This window comes from Dendrobates tinctorius, unplaced genomic scaffold (genome assembly GCF_039654945.1).
Source record: "Dendrobates tinctorius isolate UK_male_01 unplaced genomic scaffold, ASM3965494v1 ptg000039l, whole genome shotgun sequence".
NCBI lineage: Eukaryota > Metazoa > Chordata > Amphibia > Anura > Dendrobatidae > Dendrobates > Dendrobates tinctorius.
The window spans coordinates 66,449,275-66,471,169 of record NW_027361707.1 but is presented as its reverse complement, the minus strand read 5'-3'; the positions used below and the strand labels follow the sequence as shown (position 1 = coordinate 66,471,169).

The window sequence follows — 21,895 nt, the reverse complement described above, 5'->3', positions numbered from 1 at the left end:
GTACATTTTTTACATAATCTACTCCACATTTTTGTGGTATAAATCTTCAGAAATTTGTTAGGCATGGCTTAGCTACCCCTCCACTTAGACTTAGCTTTGTCCATTTTTCAAAAAGTTGGTGGAGCTTGCCAAAACAAAGGTGATGCCAGAATTCTAGGTTATACTGCTTAATTACTTTGGACCTAAGCATTTTTGCTAAAAGTTTGGAGAACTCTTTCTTAAGAGGTGTTTCGATTCATATACAGTATGTGCTAAGTACTTTACCTGAAATTCCATATTATAGTTTTCTCTGCAGAATTCTCTCAGCTTCGGGTACACCTGCTCTCTTAGGGCATTCCTCTCTGCTTCTGTATCTGCATAAATCATAAAAAAGAACATTAAAAATAATTATAAATTCAAAATAAAAATAAGAGCCATGAAGGCAAAACTGTCCAAGATGAAAAGGGCCACAGTATAAGAAACCAGTATGAAATACAACCAATTTCTTGGAGTACAGAGGATGAAACAAGTGATGGAAAAATCAATTTCTTTTGCAGATCTGAAGGACATGAGAGAAAAATCCTGACGGCTTTTAACTCATTTGAATAATCTAATCCTACAAAATGAAATCATATTTTTGCATGTTGCTATAATGCCATTTGCAAAGGATTTATAACCCATCAATATCTGCCCAAGTGTTCAAGTTTGTCTTAGACCCCCTACACATGTCCTGGTGATTTCTGCACTGGAAAAAACAGTACTGGTGAGATCAGTTATCCGTATCCGTGTGACATCCGTGAGACATTCGTGTTCATGTGTCCATGTGCTGTCAGTGTGCTGTCATTGTGACATGTATGGAATGAAATGCAGCATAGAAATTAAATAGTTTTATGCATTAAAGATGTCCAAAGATAGAGATACATAGTGATGAGGAACATGATAGACAGATAGATAGATAGATAGATAGATGGAGATAAATATGTCAGTGTGTTTTCTAATCAGTGCTTTACGTGTCTATTTTTCTGTACTTATATTTATTGTCGAAATAAATAAAATGGTGTGGGGGTCACCCCTTAATTTTCAATACCAGCTGAGGGAAAGCGGACAGCTGAGGGCTGATGTTAATATTCTGGGAAGGGGTCAATACCCACAAAGGTTTTGTGGCTATTAACATCAGCTCACAACTGTTTGCTTAGCCTTTAATAGTTATTATCAGGGGATCCCCACAAAAAATGATATCGGGTTCCACCTATATTTACTAACCAAAAAAGGCTAAACAGACAGCTGCTGGCTGATATAAATAGGCAAAGAAGGTGACATGGATATTGTCCCCTTTCAAGACTAAGAACATCAGCCCTCAGCCGCCCTAGAAATGGCATATTCATTAGATGCTCCAAATCTGGCACTTAGTTGTTTTATGTTCGCTGACATCGAGCCGAGGGGTTAGTAATGGAGAGGCATCTATAAGACACCCCCATTACTAAAGCCATAGTCAAATTTAATAAAGACATGGACAGAGCGAAATCCTTTAACTGAAACACACTGAGCTGAGTGTGATAATGTGGCTGCATGTGATCGGCGGTGAAGTCATTAAGGCTACCGCCCGTCACAGAGAGCAGTTCTCAGTGTGTTCCAGCTGGTGAATAAACTGGACTAAAGAGGGTTGGGGAGTATTTATTTAAATTTAAGGACTTTACTCTGTGTATTTATTTAAAGTCAAAGACTTTACTCTGTCTTTATTAAATTTGATATGGGGTTAGTAATGGGGGTCTCTTATAGACGCCTCTCCATCACTAACTGCTGGGCTTCATGTCATTGGACATAAAACAGCTGACATCAACCTCACAGCTATTACTCCACTTGCACTGCACCAGAGCACGTGGGAAGAGCAGAGGCTAAGCACCAGATTTGACGCGTCTATTGGATGTGCCATTTCTGGAGTGGCTGAGAGCTGATGTTCTTAGTCTGGGAGGGGATCAATATCCATGGCCCCTTCCCAGGCTATTAATATCAGCCTGCAGCTGTCTGTTTCGCCTTTGCTGGTTAGTAAATATAGGATGGACCCCACATAATTTTTTGTGGCCTCCCTATAATAACCAGTAAAGGCTAAGCAAACAGCTGTGAGCTAATAGTCTGGGAACCTTTAAGGCTATTGACCCGTTCCCAGAAAATTAACATAAGCCCCAGCTTTCTCTCAACTGGTTAGGAAAATGAAGGGGAAACTCACAACATTTCTTTTAAATAATACACAGTGGGTGCTGGCTGCAAGTCTCAACAGTGTTGTCTGATCTCACTGATTGCAGTGATATCAGGCGACAATGTTGAGACTTATAGATAGTGCTGTTCACTGGCAGCAGGTGTTGACTACAAGCCTCATCAACGTTGCCTGGTCTCGCTGATCGCAGGGAGATCAGGAGACAATGATGAGCTTAATTCAGCACCTTGAGAATTATTTATTATCTGCTCCATTTTCTATATACTAATGCATTTTTCTACTTTTATACACAGAATATCTGATTTACATATCTTCTGTTTGGAGCCCACAAGATATCCTCCTGTACCTCCCTCCTTGAGCTACTTTACAGCCATTTTTCCTCAGTCAACAGTCCTGTATAGTGCCCACACAGAAGTGATTTAGATATGATGTCTAATAGATTCCACGTTTTACATGGAAACTGCTATTGTTAGTTGATGTGTTTTTTTTTATTTTTCACAGTTTTGTGTTTGCATCTTATAGACGTACCTTGATAAATTCCACATACGGGCCGAAATGTTGGCTTTATTTGAATGTCTGATTCAAGTTTATACAAAAACTTTCATTTACTATCAACTTGGAGTGCCGAAGTTTATATTATATTTCATACTGTAAATGAGGTTGCCATCTGTACTATGATCAGCGCACCTTGATACAGTTTCTTACTTAGGCACTTTAGTTGCACTTTAACTAGGACACTTTCAGTCTACAGGAATTGTCTAGATTCTGAGATGTGATAATATATTTTATAGTATTGGTGTTTTCCTCTTGTTTGTACTTGTATATAGTATTTATCTAGTGTTCTCTTTTTTAAAACTCTAAAAATATAAGACTTTGAGACTATACACATGTCCGTCTGGAAATTTTTAGTTATCTATTCCTGTTCAGGAACACATAAACCAAATTCATGCCAAAGTGAACCCCTTTGATAAATGATGAAAATAGAAGCCAATGGGTCTCATTCATTACTTTGGGGTCCACCGGGTTTCAATTTGGTGTCAGTTTTAAGAACGGAAAAAAAAGTGCAGAATGAAGAACTTTTATTTTCGGCGGTTCCAAAGGTCTGACCCCCACAATAACTCAGTGATGACATGTTCTGGAACTGTGCCATCAATTACTGAAAATACATATTGGGGTAGTGTCATACAACCATTTTCTACACATTTGAAAAAAAAAAAGATTTGAATATTCGGATTAGATTCTAATCAGAGTTTGATCAGATTGGCATCAGTTATTCTCAGATGTGGAGTTTCTCCATCTTCTGTGAAAATCAGACTTTACTGGAAAGTCCTTTGAGTGCAGCCGATGTTTTTCACGGACCCAGGTGTTGTGAATGAGTCACCGAAGGAGGAAAAAACAAAAATACAAGCCAAGTCCAGAAAACCAGAGAAGTTGGTAGCTATCAGATTGCAGAACCCTGATCCTATTCACACAACTAACAGTAGCCGTGGGGGGTTCCTACGGTGCCCTAGACCCCTCGTTCACAGCCGGAGAATTAAATAGGCCTAAAGAAAGAAAGGGGAAATCTAAACTGCCCCAGAGCAGACCCCAAAGCAATAGACAGCCCCCAACATGTATTGTCGGTGAAAAGCAGATGAAAACACAAACACAGACAGAAAGACAGGTTGAGCAAACGATGGGGCCCAACTAACTAAATAGGACAGGACAGAAAAGATAAAGATGCTGGCTGCAATCCGCAAAAAACCCTACAAAACCGTCTGATAGGAAAAAAGGCCCTGAAGTCGCTAGACTTCAAAATCACTATATCAGCACTCAAGTATATTCTGAAGACTGAGCAAAAGATCAACTTGACCAGAGACAAAAATGGAGCTCAGCCTGAACCAACAAGGGCAGGCAGAACACAAACACTAAGTAAACAGACACAATCTCATGGAAAAATAAGAGAGCAAAAACTTAGCTTTCAGAAGACAGGTACTGAACTGGTTTGCAAGAGCTCAGAGCAGAAAGGATCACCAGCACCCCTGCAGGGCATCAGCTGCCTTATATCCACTCAGTGATTCCGGGTGTCCAATCACGCTCTGCCTGTTCAGATGACAGGTTTTTCCCATCCCAATCAATTTCACTACCTCTCTTCACCAGCAGAGGGAGTTCATCAGACATCAATGGAGAAGGGGAAAATGAACTCACAACACCCAGGTGTTTTTCACGGACCCATAGACTTGTATTGCTAATTTTTTAATCTGACACTAGGATCAAAATCCGACATATCACTGATTTTTTCTGCAAACCAAAATAATCAGATATGTGCACAGCCCCATAGAATATCATAAGTATGAGTGTTATGAGTGAAAACTATGGCGAGCCCTTGTTCAAGAAAATCGGTTGTGCAGATGAGCCCCTAAAATATAAGGGTATGTGCACACGCTGCGGATTCTGCTGCGGATTCTGCTGCGGATCCGCAGCGGATTTGGCCTCTGTGGATCCGCAGCAGTTCCGCAGACACTGTACAGTACCATGTTAGTCTATGGGATTTACAATCCGCAGTGCACATGCTGCGGTTTTTTCACTGCGGAAAAGCTGCGGTTTTAAATCCGCAGAAAGAATTGACATGTCAATTCTTTCTGTGGATTCCGCTGCGGTTTGCCACCTATTCCATTGTCCAGGTGTCAAACCGCAGGTCAATTTACCTGAGGTTTTACCTGCAGATCCGCACGGAAAAATCCGCTGGTGAATCCGCAGCATGTGCACATAGCCTAAGAGTCAGCTAAAAGTAAATGATGCCGTATATGTCAGACTTGGCAAAAAAATTCAGTATCGGAGTTTTCAGAGATTTACTTATGGCAGCCCAGTTTAACTAGGAAATTGGGAATAGCCTCATCTGGTATGTGGAGGATATAACAGAACATTTTATTGCCCTCTTTTTAAATGCGTTTGTGCCATTTATAATGGCTACAGTTACAAAAGCCAAATGTACAGCACTTAGAGCTTTCATTACAAGTATGCTTACTTGATAAATGAACATGCAGCTTCTCTGTTCTATGCTCCTCTGGGCTAGCGAATATTAGCAGTCAAGGATAGTATCAGACAAAAAAAACCTAATGCACGAGTCAGGTTTGCTAACTTGATTTTTTTTCTGGACAGCTCATCAAAAAATCACTGATGGTCAATATTTTTTTACAGACATGTTGGTGTACCATAATAATAATAATAATAATAATAATAATAATAATATTTTTTTTGCTATTGCACCAACATATTCCACAGCACTTTACAATACAGAAGGAACATGTACAAACAAAATAAGACATTACAAAGTACACAAAATTCAACATATACCAAGAGGAGTGAGGGCCTTGCTCACAAGTTTCGAATCTATGAGGAAATAGGGCTGACTCAAAAGGTAAAAAAGTGTTTGTCATGTATAGTGATGGGCGGACCCATTGATGTTCTGGTCGGTTGAGTTCGGACGAACTTTAAAAAAAAATTCAGTTTGGGTACCAGAATGGTACCTGAATTCAAGCTTGAACCCTGATTTCAGTCAAATAAATGGGAAGCCCAAACACCCGGAGTTTCCCATGGTGTCATGTGCATGACAGCGCGACAAACACCAGCTCTGATTGGCGGTAGCCGGTCAAAGTGCTGCGGTTCCCACGCTGTCACACATGTTCTGAGCCAGCAGCTATAACCAGTGGTGAAATGATTACCACCAGTCACTGGAGTCAACTGATGAGAGTACTACTCCCATGATCATATGCCTGGTCTCGCTGACAGCAGAAAGAGCAGGTGTACGATGATGAGTGCATTCATCATCTGGTGCCTGTCCATTTACCTTATAAATAAAACTAAAAAAATGGTTTGGGGTCCCGCTATTCTTGATAACTAGCACAGGCAAAACCTGTGCTCGTTATTATAAATAAGTTAAAAAAACGGCATGGGGTCCCCACATTTTTGATAACCAGCCTAGCTAAAGCAGACAGGCTGGAGGCTGGTATTCTCTGACTCGAAAGGGGCCATGGATATTGGCCCTCCACAGCCTAAATATAGCAGAACGCAGACGCCTCAGAAAAGGCACATCCATTAGATGTGCCAATTCTAGAGCTTTGCTTGGCTCTTCCCATTTGCCCTGATGCGGTGGCAAGTGGGGTAATAGTTTTGGGGTTCATGTCAGCTTTTTTATGCGACAAAGACACAAAGTCAAGTACTTTTATTTAAATAAACACAAAAAGTCCTTTCTTTGAAATAACAACTCCTCAACCCTATTTTACCCATATATTCAACAAAAGAAAAAAAGCAAAGTATACTCATCTATCCGCCCATAATCCATTAAGACCATGTCCCACAACGCTCCGGATGGTTTGGTGAGCGGTAACATCAGTGATGCAACCTCTCACCATGACAGCCAGAGCACACTAAGCTGAACGTGAGAACGTATCTTCAGTGAGACCGGCGGTGATGTCATTAAGGTTACCGCCGGTCACACAAAGCCACATTATCATATTCAGCCAAGTATGTTCAAGCTGGCATGATGAGAGGTCGCATCATGGAAATCATGGGACATTGGCTTAATGGATTATCGGTGGAAAGGTGAGTATAGTTTCCTTTTTGCTTTTTGTTGAATTATTGGGTAAAAGAGGGTCAGGGAGTTTTAATTTCAAATAAAGGACTTGGTGTACTTATTTAAATTAAAGGACTTTAAAGGACTTTCTTTCTGTGTGTGTCTTTCATACTTTTGATTACGGGGTTAGTAACCCCTGGGTAATTAACGGACTCTCGGGAGAAATCCGTGTTCGGGGTCCATGCACAGACACTGAACTTTACCATCTGCAGTTGTATGTAATCCAGCTAGTAATATAAAAAATAGAGGCAATACTTTGTAAATACTGGAAATTTACCGGTTTGTCCTAGTGCATTCCTGACAACTGGTGCAGAGAAGTTCTAAAGATGGAAAGAGGATGCTGTGTCATGATCCAGGGTGGATCTGACAGAGTAAATGCACAAGGTAACCTTTTTTTTTCCCTTGGCTGTGTGCCAAGGGTAGTTTTGCCCCCGGTAGCCATTAGGGACATTGCACTGTGGTGATTTCAGTTGTAGTTTTCCCCCCGGTGGCCATTAGGCTCATTGCACTTTGGTTACCTTAGTTTGTGCATGTAATTAGGTATCAGGTGTAGTAGCTCTATAAGAGAATATCAGGTGTGTTGATCACTGTTGGTCATAAGGTCTTCAGTTACAAGCAAGCCTGGGTGAAGGAGGGAGCTGAAGGACAGTCACGGGCAGCTCAGTCAGAGCCCTCGAGTAGCAGCTATGGTGTCAGCAAGGAGTGCTGGCATGGATTGGTGGAGCTCAACTATGGTGTCTGCAAGAAGGGCTGGCATGGCGTGGTGGAGTCGCAGTTATGGTGTCAGCAGGAAGTGCTTGCATGGCTTGGTGGAGTGGCGACTATGGTGTAGAGTTGCACTCAGCATGCTGGACTTGGTTGCTGAAAGCTGGACTCAAGCATGCTGGACTTTTTGGCAGAAAAGTTGGACTCAAGCATGCTGGATTTTTTGGCAGAAGCTGGACTCATTTGCTGGACTCTGTTTCTGGTCAGCTGCACGTAAGTGGTGGACTCTGTTTGCTCCAAGGCTGCACTATGGTGATGGATCCAGTTGGAGGAAAAGATGCACGCAGGTGGTGGCTCTGTTGCTGGGAGCGTAAGCAACAGAGCAAAGCTAAGTGGTGTTCCCCTGTTATGTCATTTTTCCTTATGTGTGTTTAGTACAGTGGTGGGATTAGTTTCCACACCGACCTATTCCCTAGTGAGGGTTTAGGTGCAGGGCGAGCTAGGGTTTAAAGGTATCCTGAGAGGAGCCTAGTGCGGAACCAGCCTAGGGAACGCTAGTAGTGTAGAGACACTGGCTCAGGGGAGTGCAGGAGGTCTCCATGTCCCCATTCCCTATCGCAGGGCCACCATTGTTATTGTTACCCAGATTTTCCCTATTCCCTTTGTCTTATTGTATTCGTTACGGGCCTGCGGGCCGCGTCACATAGGACAATTACACATGCCGCATCCTGTTGTATTAGCTACCGACCTGCGGGCCATGTCACTCAGGACGGGGCACGTGACACTCAGATTATAGAGAATGCTAGTCTTAGGTAACTAGTGGAATTGAACTCATGGGTAGAGATGAGCGACTTTGCCTTTTTTAGGGACGAGTTGGGTTTCATGAAACCCGACTTTCTCAAAAGTCGAGTCGAACGAAATTGGCCGACTATAGGTAAAAGTCGGGAAGTCATGAAACACAAAACAAAATGCAAGTCAATGGGGAGAAAAGTCGGCAGTGAGTGGAGGACTGTAAACACACCTGGCATGAATTTTAACCCTAGAGGCGGCGAAATCTCTCTCTCTCTTCTCTCTTCTCCCTCTCCCTCTCTCTCCCACTCCCACTCCAGCTACACTCCCGCTACGCTCCCGTTACGCTCCGCTCCGCTTCTCTCATTGGCTGAAAAAAGTCCCGTGCAAGCATTCGGCGAAACCCGACTTTGGCACTTGGGTCGCTGATCGCATGGCTGACTTCACACTGTGGTCGGGTTTCATTTCATGAAACCCGACTTTGGCGAAAGTCGTCGACTTTTGAATCTGACCGACCTGTTTTGCTCAACTATACTCATGGGTAGAGTTGAGCGAAACAGGTCGGTCAGATTCAAAAGTCGCCGACTTTCGCCAAAGTCGGGTTTCATGAAAAGAAACCCGACCACAGTGTGAAGTCGGCCATGCGGTCGGCGACCCAAGCGCCAAAGTTGGGTTTCGCCGAATGCTTTCACGTGACTTTTTCAGCCAATGAGAGAAGCGGAGCGTAGCTGGAGTGGGAGTGGGAGAGAGAGAGGGAGAGGAAGAGGGAGAGGGAGAAGAGAGAGAGAAGAGAGAGATTTCGCCGCCTCTAGGGTTAAAATTCATGCCAGGTGTGTTTACAGTCCTCCACTCACTGCCAACTTTTCTCCCCATTGACTTGCATTGGGTTTCGTGTTTCACGACTTTTCCCAACTTTTCCCTATATTCGGCCGATTTTGTTCGTCTCGACTTTTGAGAAAGTCGGGTTTCATGAAACCCGACTCGACCCTAAAAAAGGCAAAGTCGCTCATCTCTACTCATGGGTAAGATGGTAGACAGACATGAAAGAGAAGATGCAGAACTGTGCAGAGCTAAGTGGGTGAAAATGGATGGGCAACCAGTGCAATAACTGGCACAGAGTGGAGGCATCGGTGTGGCAATTGGGCAGAAATATGAATGAATCAAAGTGAAGTGAAAGATTTCTTAAGTCAAAGGTAACAAAAGGTTGAATTCTAGAGATGTTTTTGAGATGCAGGTGGCATGAACAAGTAAATGATCGGATACATGACATGGAGGAATGATCTGAGTCAATTATAATCCCAAAACAGCAAGCATGTTGCTCTACAGTTATGGTAGAACCACCCATAGAAGCTGCAATATTGGGCATAGGTAGGTTATTAGAGGAAATAAAAAAACAAGGAGTTCAGGTTTTGACAGATTCAGTTTTAGATAGATGGAAGACATAATGTAAAAGACATTGATATTTTATAGTAATGCAGGGGTGAAATCAGGAGAAGATGTGATTAATTGGGTGTTATCAGCACAGAGATGGTACTGAAAACAGAATCTGCTGATGGCTTGTCCAATATAAGCAGTGTACAGAAAAAGGAGAAGAGCCAGCAAATGATACAGTGAAGGGGTGGTCAGAGAGGTACAAGGAGAACCAAAAGAAAGTAATATCTTTGACAGTGAGTAGCTGGTGATCCAGTAGCGACCATTAGATTTAGCTGTTAGTAGATCATTAGAAACTTTAGTAAGGACAGTTTCTGTAGAGTGTAAAGAGTGGAAACTGGATTGTAAAAAGTCAAGAACTTATTTGAAAGACAGTGGTTTATATGAGAGTGCACCAATCGTTCCAGGAGTTTAGAGATGAAGGGAATGTTAGAGACAGGTCTATAGTTAGAAAAGCAGATCTGGTCAAGGGAGAGTTTTTTAATGGATCTCTAATGGCATGTTTGAGAGATGAGGGAAAAATACTGGAAAAAACAGGGAAAGGCTGAATATTTTAGTTAAATGTATAGTGGCAGCCAGGGAGAGGGACTGGAGAAGATGAGAGGGAATAGGGTCACTGGTGCAGGTAGTAGGGCTGGAAAAGCTAGGAATCTTGTGAACTGGCTCAAAAGAAGGAAAGTGAACTTGATGAAGTGCAGGAGGGAAGAGCATGTATGACGTTAGAAAATTTCCTATCGGATATGGTCAATTGCCTCTTTGAAGTAATATGCCAGATCGACAGCACTGAGGTTGGTGATAGGGGTCTGCACTTTAGGACTGAGGAGGGACTGAAAAGTGTCAAAGAGCCATTCAGCATTGTTGGATATTGAGGTGATGAGGATGGGGAAGTAGGGTTGCTTGGAGAGGTGAAGAACAGAAAGTCTTGTTTTAACACCTTTACAATGGTGCCAATTTCCGTTTTTACATTTTTGTTTTTTCCTCCCCTTCTTCCCAGACCCATAATTCTTTTAGTTTTGTGTCCACATAGACATACAAGGGCTTGTTTTTTGCATGACAAGTTGTACTTTTGAATGACACCATTCATTTTATCACAGTGTACTGAAAAATAGGAAAACAATTTCAAGAGAAATTGTGATAAAAAATACCATTCTGACATTATTTTTGAGAATTGATTTAACAGTGTACATTTTGTGGTAAAAAGGACTTTGCAGTATGACTCTGCTTATGAGTACGATAACAGCAATACCAACACGTCTAGTTTTTTTATTATCTTATTGGTGAAAAAATCAGAAGTGTGCAAAAAATAATTATTTTGGGTTTTATCACCATTTTCCAAGACCCATAACATTTTTATTTTTTGGATGATGGAGCTTATTGTTTGCTGGATGAGGTAACGGTTTTATTGATACCATTTTGGGATAGATGTGACGTTTTGATCACTTGTGACAACATTTTTTGTGGAATTCCAGAGACCAAAAACGGTGTTTTGCTTCCAGTATTTTCTGTAAATGGCAATAGCACATATGTTTTTTTTTAATATCATTATTTTTAAAGGGGGAAAACGGGGGTGATTTGAACTTTTATTTTTTTTTAATTATTTTCATATTTTTGGAAGCTGCGACTGTCTGATCGCTTGTGCTGTACAAGGATTCCACAGCAAGGCTGCATACAGTAAAAGTCACAGTCTCCTTTGAAGCCCGGCCACAGGTAGGATTTCAAAGAAGCTTTACAATGACAAGCAAGGGGGATCTTCAGTAGACCCCCAACTGTCATAGCAAACCATCGGTGACCCACGATCATGTTAAGGGTGTGCCGATGGACACATGGAATGACAAGTTCCCATGCTGGTGCGCATTAAATGCCACATACCAACACATGTCAAAAAACTATAAGACAATGTCATGTACTTTTTAATTTTTCGTTTATTCTCAATGGATTCAATTCTCAACAAAGAAACAACATTTTTTAATGAAATTGTGAAAGTAGTGCTTTCCTTCAATTCGTTCAAAGTATAGAAAAGGTGGCACCAAGCACACCTAGTTTTTACTTATTTTAAAGCCAGCATAAAAGCAGCCTATGATCAAGATCGGACCACCATAAATTGTACCAACAGATCACTTTTCAAGACGTTAGAATACAGTATATTGTCGCTATTCTGAGCTGGCGGTTCCTAGACACACCAATCATCATGCTACTAAAAACACTAACGTGTTGTATTGCTACTGAATTAAATTCTTTGTCAGATCTGGAGAACTGTTCATAACTACAGAAGTGGAATATACATCTCTGGTGGTCTATGTTAAAGGGAATCTGTCACCCCATTTTTGGCCTATAAGGCTGGTTTCACATTTGCGTTTTTTAGCGCTGGAAAAAAACGCATACCTGCGCATGCGTTTTTTCCCCTATATTTAACATGGGTGCGCATACCTGCGCGCTGGTAAGCGCATGTATGCGGTTTTCATGCGCTGCGTTTTTTTGGGGTGTGCGTTGGTATTTTCCTGACGCAGCATGTTGCATTTTTTGGCCCTGCAAAAAAGCGCATGCGCACATATGCGCACGTTTTGCGCTAAAAATGGCCATTATAGCCTATGGATGCGCATATGTGCGCACTGGCATGCTCATGTATGCGTTTTTTTGCATATGCGGTTTTTTTTTTAACCATGGAATTTAGGGGTTTGGGTTAGAGTTAGGGTTAGTTAAGGGGGTTTAGGGTTAGGGTTAGGGTCAGGGTCAGGGTTAGGGTTGGGGTTTGGGTCAGGGTTAGGGTTAAGTATGGTTTGGTTAAGGGTTAGGGTCAGGGTTAGGGTCAGGATTAGGGTTAAGTATGGTTTTGTTAAGGGTTAGGGTCAGGGTTAGGGTTAGGGTTAGGGTTAGGGTCAGGGTTAGGGTTAGGGTTGGGGTCAGGGTTAGGGTTAGGGTCAGGGTTAGGGTTAAGTATGGTTTTGTTAAGGGTTAGGGTCAGGGTTAGGGTCAGGATTAGGGTTAAGTATGGTTTTGTTAAGGGTTAGGGTCAGGGTTAGGGTTAGGGTTAGGGTCAGGGTTAGGGTTAGGGTCAGGGTTAGGGTTAAGTATGGTTTTGTTAAGGATTAGGGTCAGGGTTAGGGTCAGGATTAGGGTTAAGTATGGTTTTGTTAAGGGTTAGGGTCAGGGTTAGGGTTAGGGTTAGGGTCAGGGTTAGGGTTAGGGTCAGGGTTAGGGTTAAGTATGGTTTTGTTAAGGATTAGGGTCAGGGTTAGGGTCAGGATTAGGGTTAAGTATGGTTTTGTTAAGGGTTAGGGTCAGGGTTAGGGTTAGGGTTAGGGTCAGGGTTAGGGTTAGGGTCAGGGTTAGGGTTAGGGTCAGGGTTAGGGTTAGGGTTAGGGTTAGTTAGGGTTTAGGGTTTGGGTTAGGGTTAAGTATGATTTGGTTAAGGGTTAGGGTCAGGGTTAGGGTTAGGGTTAGGGTCAGGGTTAGGGTTAGTAAAGTCATGGTTTGGGTAGTGTGAGGGGCCACCTAAAAATGTTGGAAAAAAACGCAAACGCGGTAAAAACGCACTAAAAACGCGTACAAACGCTTAAAAACGCTGCGTTTTTTTCATGCATGCTCATAAAAATGCTTGAAAAAAACGCAACAGTTGTATGCTTATGTATGCGTTTTTTCAATGCGTTTTTTTGCGGGAAAAACGCGCTGCAAAAAAAAGCAAGTGTGAAACTAGCCTAAGCTGCGGCCACAGCCATCAGGGGCTTATCTACAGCAAACCTGAAAGATAAGAAAAAAGAGTTAGATAATACTCACCCTGGCTTCCAGTCTGGTCTGATGGGTGTCGCCGTCCCATCTGGCACCTCCCATCTTCATATGATGACGTCCTCCTCCTTGCTTCTCCCTCAACTCCTGCGCAGGCGTACTTTATCTGCCCTGTTGAGGGCAGAGTAAAGCACTGAAGTGCGCAGGCGCGGAACCTCTCTTACCTTTCCTGGCGCCTGCGCACTGCAGTACTTTACTCTGCCCTCAACAGGGCAGATAAAGTACGCCTGCGCAGGAGCCAAGGGAGAAGCAAGGAAGAGGACATCATTGTATGAAGATGGGAGGCACCGGACTAGACCGCAACACCCATCGCCCCCGCCCCCCGGTGAGTATAATCTAACGTGTTTTTCTTATCTTTTTGGTGTCATCGAGGGCTTATCTACAGCATTACAGAATGCTGTAGATAAGCCCCTGATGACGGTGGCTGCAGCTTATAGGGCTAAAATGGGGTGACAGATTCCCTTTAATCATTTCTACTTATGTACAATTCTATGGATGATTCCTTTCATCGTACATTGGAGAGACCTGAGCTCTGTTCGTTCTTATACAGAGCAAAGCCCCCCTCTTCTTGCCATATAGAATGGTAGAATGATTATTGCTAAAATCTCCCATTTTGCTGTCTCCAGCTTAGGAATTGATGGGAATTTATCGGCATGCAGCTTTAAAACCAAATAAACAACTACACACAAGACTATAAGATTCCTATTTTGGTTGTGTATTTTGCAGAATGAATTTTCGCTATCTATTTCTCTACAGCCTAATATGACGGATGATAAATGTGACACTATAGAAGGCAGCGAGGGACAAGTATTCCCAAAACAACTAAGATGTTTGCCAGGAAAATGTTCTGATCATTAATAGCTTCAGAGACTGTTTCTTAAGTCAGTCTGTATGTGTGTGTGGGAATGTTTTAATTAAAGTACATCTCAAAAAAGTAACACTCCATCCATGAACTGAGCTGCTGGATTAATCTATGGCAAATGGTGATGACAAAAGGGATGCAAAAAACTCAATGATGCTGGACTGTTTATCCCGTGATAATTCATGAAATAACATACATTATATTCTGGAGATGTAGTGATGGCAAAAATAATGATGGAACTGACACAGATATGGGTGCTTCTCACAAAATTTGAATATCATCAAAAAGTTAATATATTTCAATACAAAAGTGAATCTCATATATAATAAAGAGTCATTACAGAGTGATCTATTTCAATGTTTATTTCTGTTAATGTTGACAATTATGGCTTACAGCCAATGAAAACCCAAAAGTCATTATCTCAGTAAATTAGAATAATAATTAACGGAAAACACCTGCAAAGGCTTCCTAAGAATTTAAAAAGGTTCATTAGTCTGTTTCAGTAGGTTCCACAATCATGGTGAAGACTGCTGACTTGACAGATGTCCAAAATGCAGTCACACACTCCACAAGGAGAGTAACCCACAAAAGGACATTGCTAAAGAAGCTGGCTGTTCACAGAGTGCTGTATCAAAGCATATTAATGGAAAGTTGAGTGGAAGGAAAAAGTGTGGTAGGAAAAGGTGCACAAGCAACCGGGATAACCACAGCCTTGAAATAATAGTTAAGAAAAGGCAATTCAAAAATTTTGGGGAGACTCACAAGGAGTGGACTGCTGCTGGAGTCATTGCTTCAAGAGCCACCACACACAGACGTATCCAGGACATGGGCTACAAGTGTCGCATTCCTTGTGTCAAGCCGCTCATAACCAATAGGCAACTCCAGAAGCGTCTTACCTGGGCCAAGGAGAAAAAGAACTCGACTGTTGCTCAGTGGTCCGATGTGTTGCTTTCAGATGAAAGTAAATTTTGCATTTCATTTGGAAATCAAGGTCCCAAAGTCTGGAGGAAGAGTGAAGAGGCCACAATCCAAGCTGCTTGAGGTCTAGTGTGAAGTTTCCACAATCAGTGATGGTTTGGGGAGCCTTGTCATCTGTTGGTGTAGGTCCACTGTGTTTTATCAAGACCAAAGTCAGTGCAGCCGTCTACCAGGATATTTAGAGCACTTCATGCTTCGCTCTGCCGGCAAGCTTTTTGGAGATGGAAATTTAATTTTCCAGCAGGACTTGGCACCTGTCCATACTGGCAAAAGTACCAATACCTGGTTTAAAAACAACAGTATCACTGTGCTTGATTGGCCAGAAAACTCACCTGACCTTAACCCCATAGCGAATGTATGGGTTATTGTCATGAGGAAGATGAGAGACACCAGATCCCACAATGCAGACGAGCTGAAGGCTGCTATCAATGCAACCTGAGCTTCCATAACACCTCAGCAGTGCCACAGGCTGATTGACTCCATGCCACCCATATTGATGTAATTGATGCCAAAGGAGCGCCAACCAAGTATTGAGTGCACTTACTGAACATACATTTCAGTAGGCCAACATTTCGGATTTTAAAATCTTTTTTCAAGCTGGTGTTATAAAGTATTCTAATTTACTGAGATAATGACTTTTGGATTTTCATTGGCTGTAAGCCATAATAATCAACATTAACAGAAATATACAATTGAAATAGATCACTCTGTTTGTAATAACTCTATATAATATATGAGTTTCACTTTTTGTATTGAAGAACTGGAAAAAAAAAACTTTTTGACGATATTCTAATCCTTTTTTTTTAAATTCGTTTATTGAACCAAAGCCAGGGTATACAATATGCAAACTGACAATGATAAAAATACCATATAACACATATACATTCCACAGAGCATTAATGTCAAACAGTGTATGTATACCAGTGGTGTATAGAATAAAACATACTGTCAATTGCCTTACATTGGTCTGTGTGTTATTATTCAAATAATAGAGCCTGCCAACCTCTAAACCATTACTACTACTACAAAACAACAACTATTTCAAGACTATGTCCATATAGTTAACTCTTATCGTGTGATATCTCTGTCCTCCCTAAGGGAGGGATCCGAACCCCCATCCACCGCAGTGCCAGCACCTTCCGTGCCATAAGCAATGTCTCCCGTAAGAAAATCCCCGTATAATGTCCCCATGTCTCGTCATCCCACACCCCAAACAGACAAACCAATGGCTCAAGGGGAACAGGAATTTGTGCCAGGGAGGTTAATAATGATGTCACCTCTTTTCAATAGTGTGCTATAGTGGACATTGCCAAATCATGTGAATAAAATCTGCATCAGAGGTATGACATCTCAGACACTCCGAAGATTGGAAACGGCCCATCTTAAAGAGTCGAGTCGGAGTCAAATATGATTGGTTTATAACATAAAGTTATATCATTCTATTGTTGATTGACAGAGACACCTTAGTTGGTGACTCCAGGATTTCCTCCCACTCCTCTCCCTGCGCAATAGGGATGAGCCTTTCCCATTTCCCCCTAATTAAGCATATGGCAGATTCCGTCCCCACCGATAGCATGTATGTATACAGAGAGGAGATGAGACCCTGGGGACCTTGTGATTTAAGAATGCCTATCAAGGATAGAGACGAAATAGCATTACTCCTACTGACATATCTCATGTGCGATTGAAAGGCTGATCTTAATTGCAAATATCGGAAGAATTGCGACCTCGGGGCATTACACTTAGCTTGTAATTGTTCAAAAGATAATAGTGTACCGCAGTCCCATAAATCCCCTTTCGTAGAAACATTGTACTCAGACCAGAACTCGGTAGACGGGTGGGCAAACAGTGTCGGAAAATAGCTATTATTTCATAAGGGCATTTAAGCTATGATATCACTAAATCCAACCACCCTCTTGATCTGTCTCCATATTAATATTGCCAGACGAAGCATGGATAGCAGACGTGGGACATTTACTTTCTCCAATTCCAAAAACCCCAGCGGGCAATCAACATGTGCGGCATGAAGCAAATGGCTTTCAGTGTTAGGAAGATGATTACCGGGCATCCACTTATATATAGCTCTGGCCTGTCCCGCCAGATAATATAGAGAAAAATCTGGCAGCGCCGCCCCCCCCTTTTTTGGCCTTTGTAGGGTGGATAGCCTGAGCTTGGGCCTGGCCTTCCCCCATATAAAAGACGTAATCTGGGAGTTCAAATTAGTGAAGAAAGACCTAGGCACCACCACAGCACTATGTTGGAGAAAATAGCTGATCTTAGGGAGTAGTATCATTTTAATTAAATTAATGCGTCCAGCTACAGACAGTGGGAGTTTGCTCCAGATCGCAAATTTGACTTTAACCATATCTAGTAATGGATATATATTAAGTTGCAGATCAAGTGTGCTGGACTGAGAGATATGAACACCTAGATATTTAAAATGTGGTACAATAGGCAGCAAGGAGTCTCAAGTCGCGGCATCGGGGTATGAGAAAGAGGCATCAGAGCAGATTTCTCCCAATTTATATACAGGCCGGAATATTTACTGAATTCGTTTATAGTAGCAATCACCTCCATCAGTGTCTCCTCCGCCCTATCCATAAATATTACCATGTCATCAGCAGATAGGCCTATGGTATCCACCCGATCTGCTATCTCTATACCCATAATATTAGGGGAAGCTCTCATGCGAATTGCTAAAGCCTCTATTGCAAGAGCAAAGAGGGCCAGGGAAAGGGGACACCCCTGACGAGTCCTCCTGTGTAAAGAAAAGGATTTAGAAGTGGAACTATTTACAATGACACGGGTCTTAGGTTTCATATACAAAGTATTAACCCATTTTAGGAACCTATGCCCAAAACCAAATTTCTGCAAGCAGGCGAGGAGGAAAGGCCATTCAAGGGAATCGAAGGCCTTGGCTGCATGCAACGATGCCAATGCCCACCTATTGTCCGGTACCAGGGAGCAGTATTGGACCACCGATTGAACCCGTCCAATATTAATGGAGGTGCTTTTACCGGGCATAAAGCCAGTGTGGTCAGGGTGTATAAAGGTACTGTCACAGTTAGCGATGTACCAGCGATCCTGACCAGCGATATGATGCGGTCAGGATCGCTGGTACATTGCTAAGTGGTCGCTAGTGAGCTGCCACACAGGCAGATCTCACCAGCGACATCGCTGGGGACGGGGGTAGCTACTTACCTGTCACACTAGGCGATCCTGCGTCCTCCCGCCCGGCTCTACGCTCGTCTTTCCACAGGAACCGCCGCAGGAAGCTGACGACGAGAAACAGTCCTGGACGTTCTTGCGCGATCAGCGATAACCAGCGGGGGAGCGGGTCGTAGTTAAGTATCACACACAGCGATATCGCTAGCAATATCGCTATAACGTCACAAGTTATAGCGATATTGCTAGCGATATCGCTTAGTGTGACAGTATCTTTAGTTTCAAAATAATTGAGTTTAGCCTAGTAGCCAAGATTTTCGTGAAAATTTTGTAAACCACATTTACTAAAGATATGGGGCGATAAGATCCACAGTCCAGAGGGTCCTTCCGATCTTTCTTAAGCATTATTATATTAGCTTCATAGAAGGACTCCGGCATGACCCACCCCTCCCAGATCCCCCGGAACACCGACAACAAAAGTGGCGCCAAAATCTCCCGGTATTTCCTGTACAACTCAATAGGAAACCCATCCGGCCCAGGGGCTTTCCCAGAGGCCATGTCCCTCATAGCATCTTCTATCTCTTCCAAAGTGAATTCAGCGTCCATAAAGGCCTGCTGAGAAGCACTCAATTTGGGAAACGTTATATCCGATAGATAGTCTAGACACCCCTGGGTACCAATGTCATTTCTTGAACTGTACAGTGAACTATAATAATCGTGGAAACATCCCATTATTTCTCCGGTCGAGGACACCAATGTACCGTCTGACCTGCGGATCTGTAATATTGTGTTACTTGTATTATGCTGCCGCACCAAATAGGCCAGAAATTTACTAGACTGGTTCCCTAGCTAAAAGTGGGATTGGCCAGTAAAAAATAATTTACGTTTGGACTTGGAGTCTATATATTGAGTATATAATCTTTGGGCAGTCAACCTCTCCACTCTATTACCACTAGTTTGATTGGATATGTAAGCGGCCTCTGAATTCTTCAATCGTTGCTCCATTTCGTCATCCTCCCCCCGACGTCACCCGTTTGATGTAGGAGATCGTAGAAGATAGGCAGCCCCTCAAGTACACCTTAAGGGCGTCCCAAAATAAATTAACATGACGGGTTTCGGGGTGGGAGGACACGAAAACATGTAATTGGTCAGTTGTTCTGTCAGGTGACTTGATCAATTTCAGCCAGAAAGGGTTTAATTTCCATGTCATCCTACCACTTGGCGGGCCAAACCTGAGTTTAAGAATGATTGGGCAATGATCTGAAATCCATCTACTTCCATGTTCCATACTATCCACCCACATCGCCAGACCACTAGATCCAAAAATGTAATCTATGCAAGATAAGGAGTGCTTAGTGGATGAATGGCAAGTATACTCTCTTATCTCTTTGTGGCGCGTCCTCCATAGGTCCAACCATCCACTACCTTCTATAAACTGTGATAATTGGGATGTAGCTGCTGCCGGGGTCCCACCCTGTGTCTCATCATCCAGTCTCAATCTGTCGAGGCAATTATTCATAACCAAATTAAAGTCCCCCATACAAATGACATCTGCGTCTGGGTAGTTCAAAGCAAAACTCAATGCTTTCTGGAGAATTGACGTACCCGCTGGAGGGGGATTATAAACACACAGAATAACATATTCCCTAGAGTTGATCAGTGCATACATAAATATGAAGCGCCCTTCAGAGTCTCTCCGGGCCTCCTGGACCTCCCATCTAACGTCCTTGTGTATTAGTAATGAGACTCCCCTGGAATAGCTGGTGTGAAATGCGTGTATAGACCATTGAACCCATGGTTTTTGCACACTCCGAGCCGTATCCCTGGTCAAGTGTGTCTCGACCAGAGCCACAATGTGAGGGTGATGGTGCCTGATTTGTGAAAATACTTTAACCTTTTTCCGGGGGGTTTTGATAATCCTCACATTCCACGTCATGCATATTAATTCAGAACCCATCTCCACTTATCTGGGCATGTTGCGTATCAGTGCCTAAGTAGAACTCAAAGACATCACATAAATAGCAGGACTTCCATTGGCTGCAACTTCTACCAAGTAACACTTAAAGCTAAAAATAAAGCTTTTGGAAAAAAGACAACAAAATATAAACCTAGTAACATAGGAGCAAAGTCCCGCTCCTCTATCAAAAAACAAACAAGGGGATACCATCACTGAACGCAGTGTCCGGTATTGTAGATCTCTGGGTGCCCGCCAGGAGAGCTCCAATTAGGCCTGTAATGAAAGGATCCAGATGAAAGTAGACACACTAGGATTCCTTTGCAGGAGATCCTCTATGAGACCGCAGCCACTCGGTAGCCTCCGCTGAATCTGTGAAAAACACAGAGGAACCCCCGTGGACAACCCGAAGCTGAGCTGGATAAATCATGCAGTATACAATGTTCCTTTCCCTGAGCTGCTTCTTGATGTCGATGAACTGCGCACGTTGCTTCTGGAGTTCCATGGAGAAATCCGGGAAGATTGAGATCACGGCATCATTGAACTTGATGGGGCTCTTTTGTCGTGCAAGGCGTAGAATGGTGTCTCTATCTTTACAGTTGAGGAGACGCACCAGGAAGGGTCTAGGCAGGGCTTCCGGAGGTAAAGGCTTGGTGGGAACCCTGTGGGCTCTCTCAACAGCGAACATCGAGGAGAATTCATCTCCCAGAGAGGTCTTAAGCCCCAGCCTTCTAGGAATTGCTCAGGGTGCTGAACTTCAGAGCATTCAGGCAGACCGATGACACGGATCTTATTCTGACGCATTCTGTTTTCTAGGTCATCTGCTTTTTGCCTCCAGGCGTTCATAGATCCCGCTACCTTGGTTAGCTTAGCCTCCATAGGCGTAATGGTGTCTTCCACCTGGGACACTCTTGTCTCCACCTCCGTGATGCGCCCCCTCTTGGCCTGCATATCATGACGGAGTCTCCCAACCTCAGTGTAGACATCCTCTATTTTCTCGATCAGAGATGTTCTAGTGTGGGAGATAGCCTGCATCAACTGCTCAGATGCCTGTTTAAGGGTCATTTCTTCCTGTTCAATCTCCTCTCCACCCCCTGAGGGACGATTTTTATGCTGAGATTGTGAGGAGGTGTTCCGTAGATAGCGTGCACTCTCAGAAGGGTCAGGTCTAACAAATTCCTTCAATTTTTCTGCTGCCGTCGATCCCTTAGATCGATTCATGATTAAGAACCGTGAAATACCCCAGTGTAGCTGAAATTATACAGTCCAGAAATCTTCCCATTGCAATTATATATACACAGCAGGGGCCACGCTTATCAACTATAGCCTGGGAGCCGAGTCTGCGCAAACAGAGACAGAATATCACCAAGGCTCCTATGGCAGGGGGGAGGGGGAGGGACATCCACTCTCAGACACAGC

General features: G+C 43.0%; 1 protein-coding gene across 1 annotated transcript in view; it reads right to left on the bottom strand.

Moving 5' to 3' along the window:
* NWD2 (NACHT and WD repeat domain containing 2) overlaps positions 1 to 21,895 on the bottom strand; it is a 301,930-nt gene that overhangs the window by 171,869 nt on the left and 108,166 nt on the right. Inside the window, exon 2 of the mRNA XM_073574727.1 lies at positions 265 to 353. Coding sequence (XP_073430828.1) covers positions 265 to 353 — 89 coding nt within the window. The remainder of the gene's footprint in view (positions 1 to 264; positions 354 to 21,895) is intronic.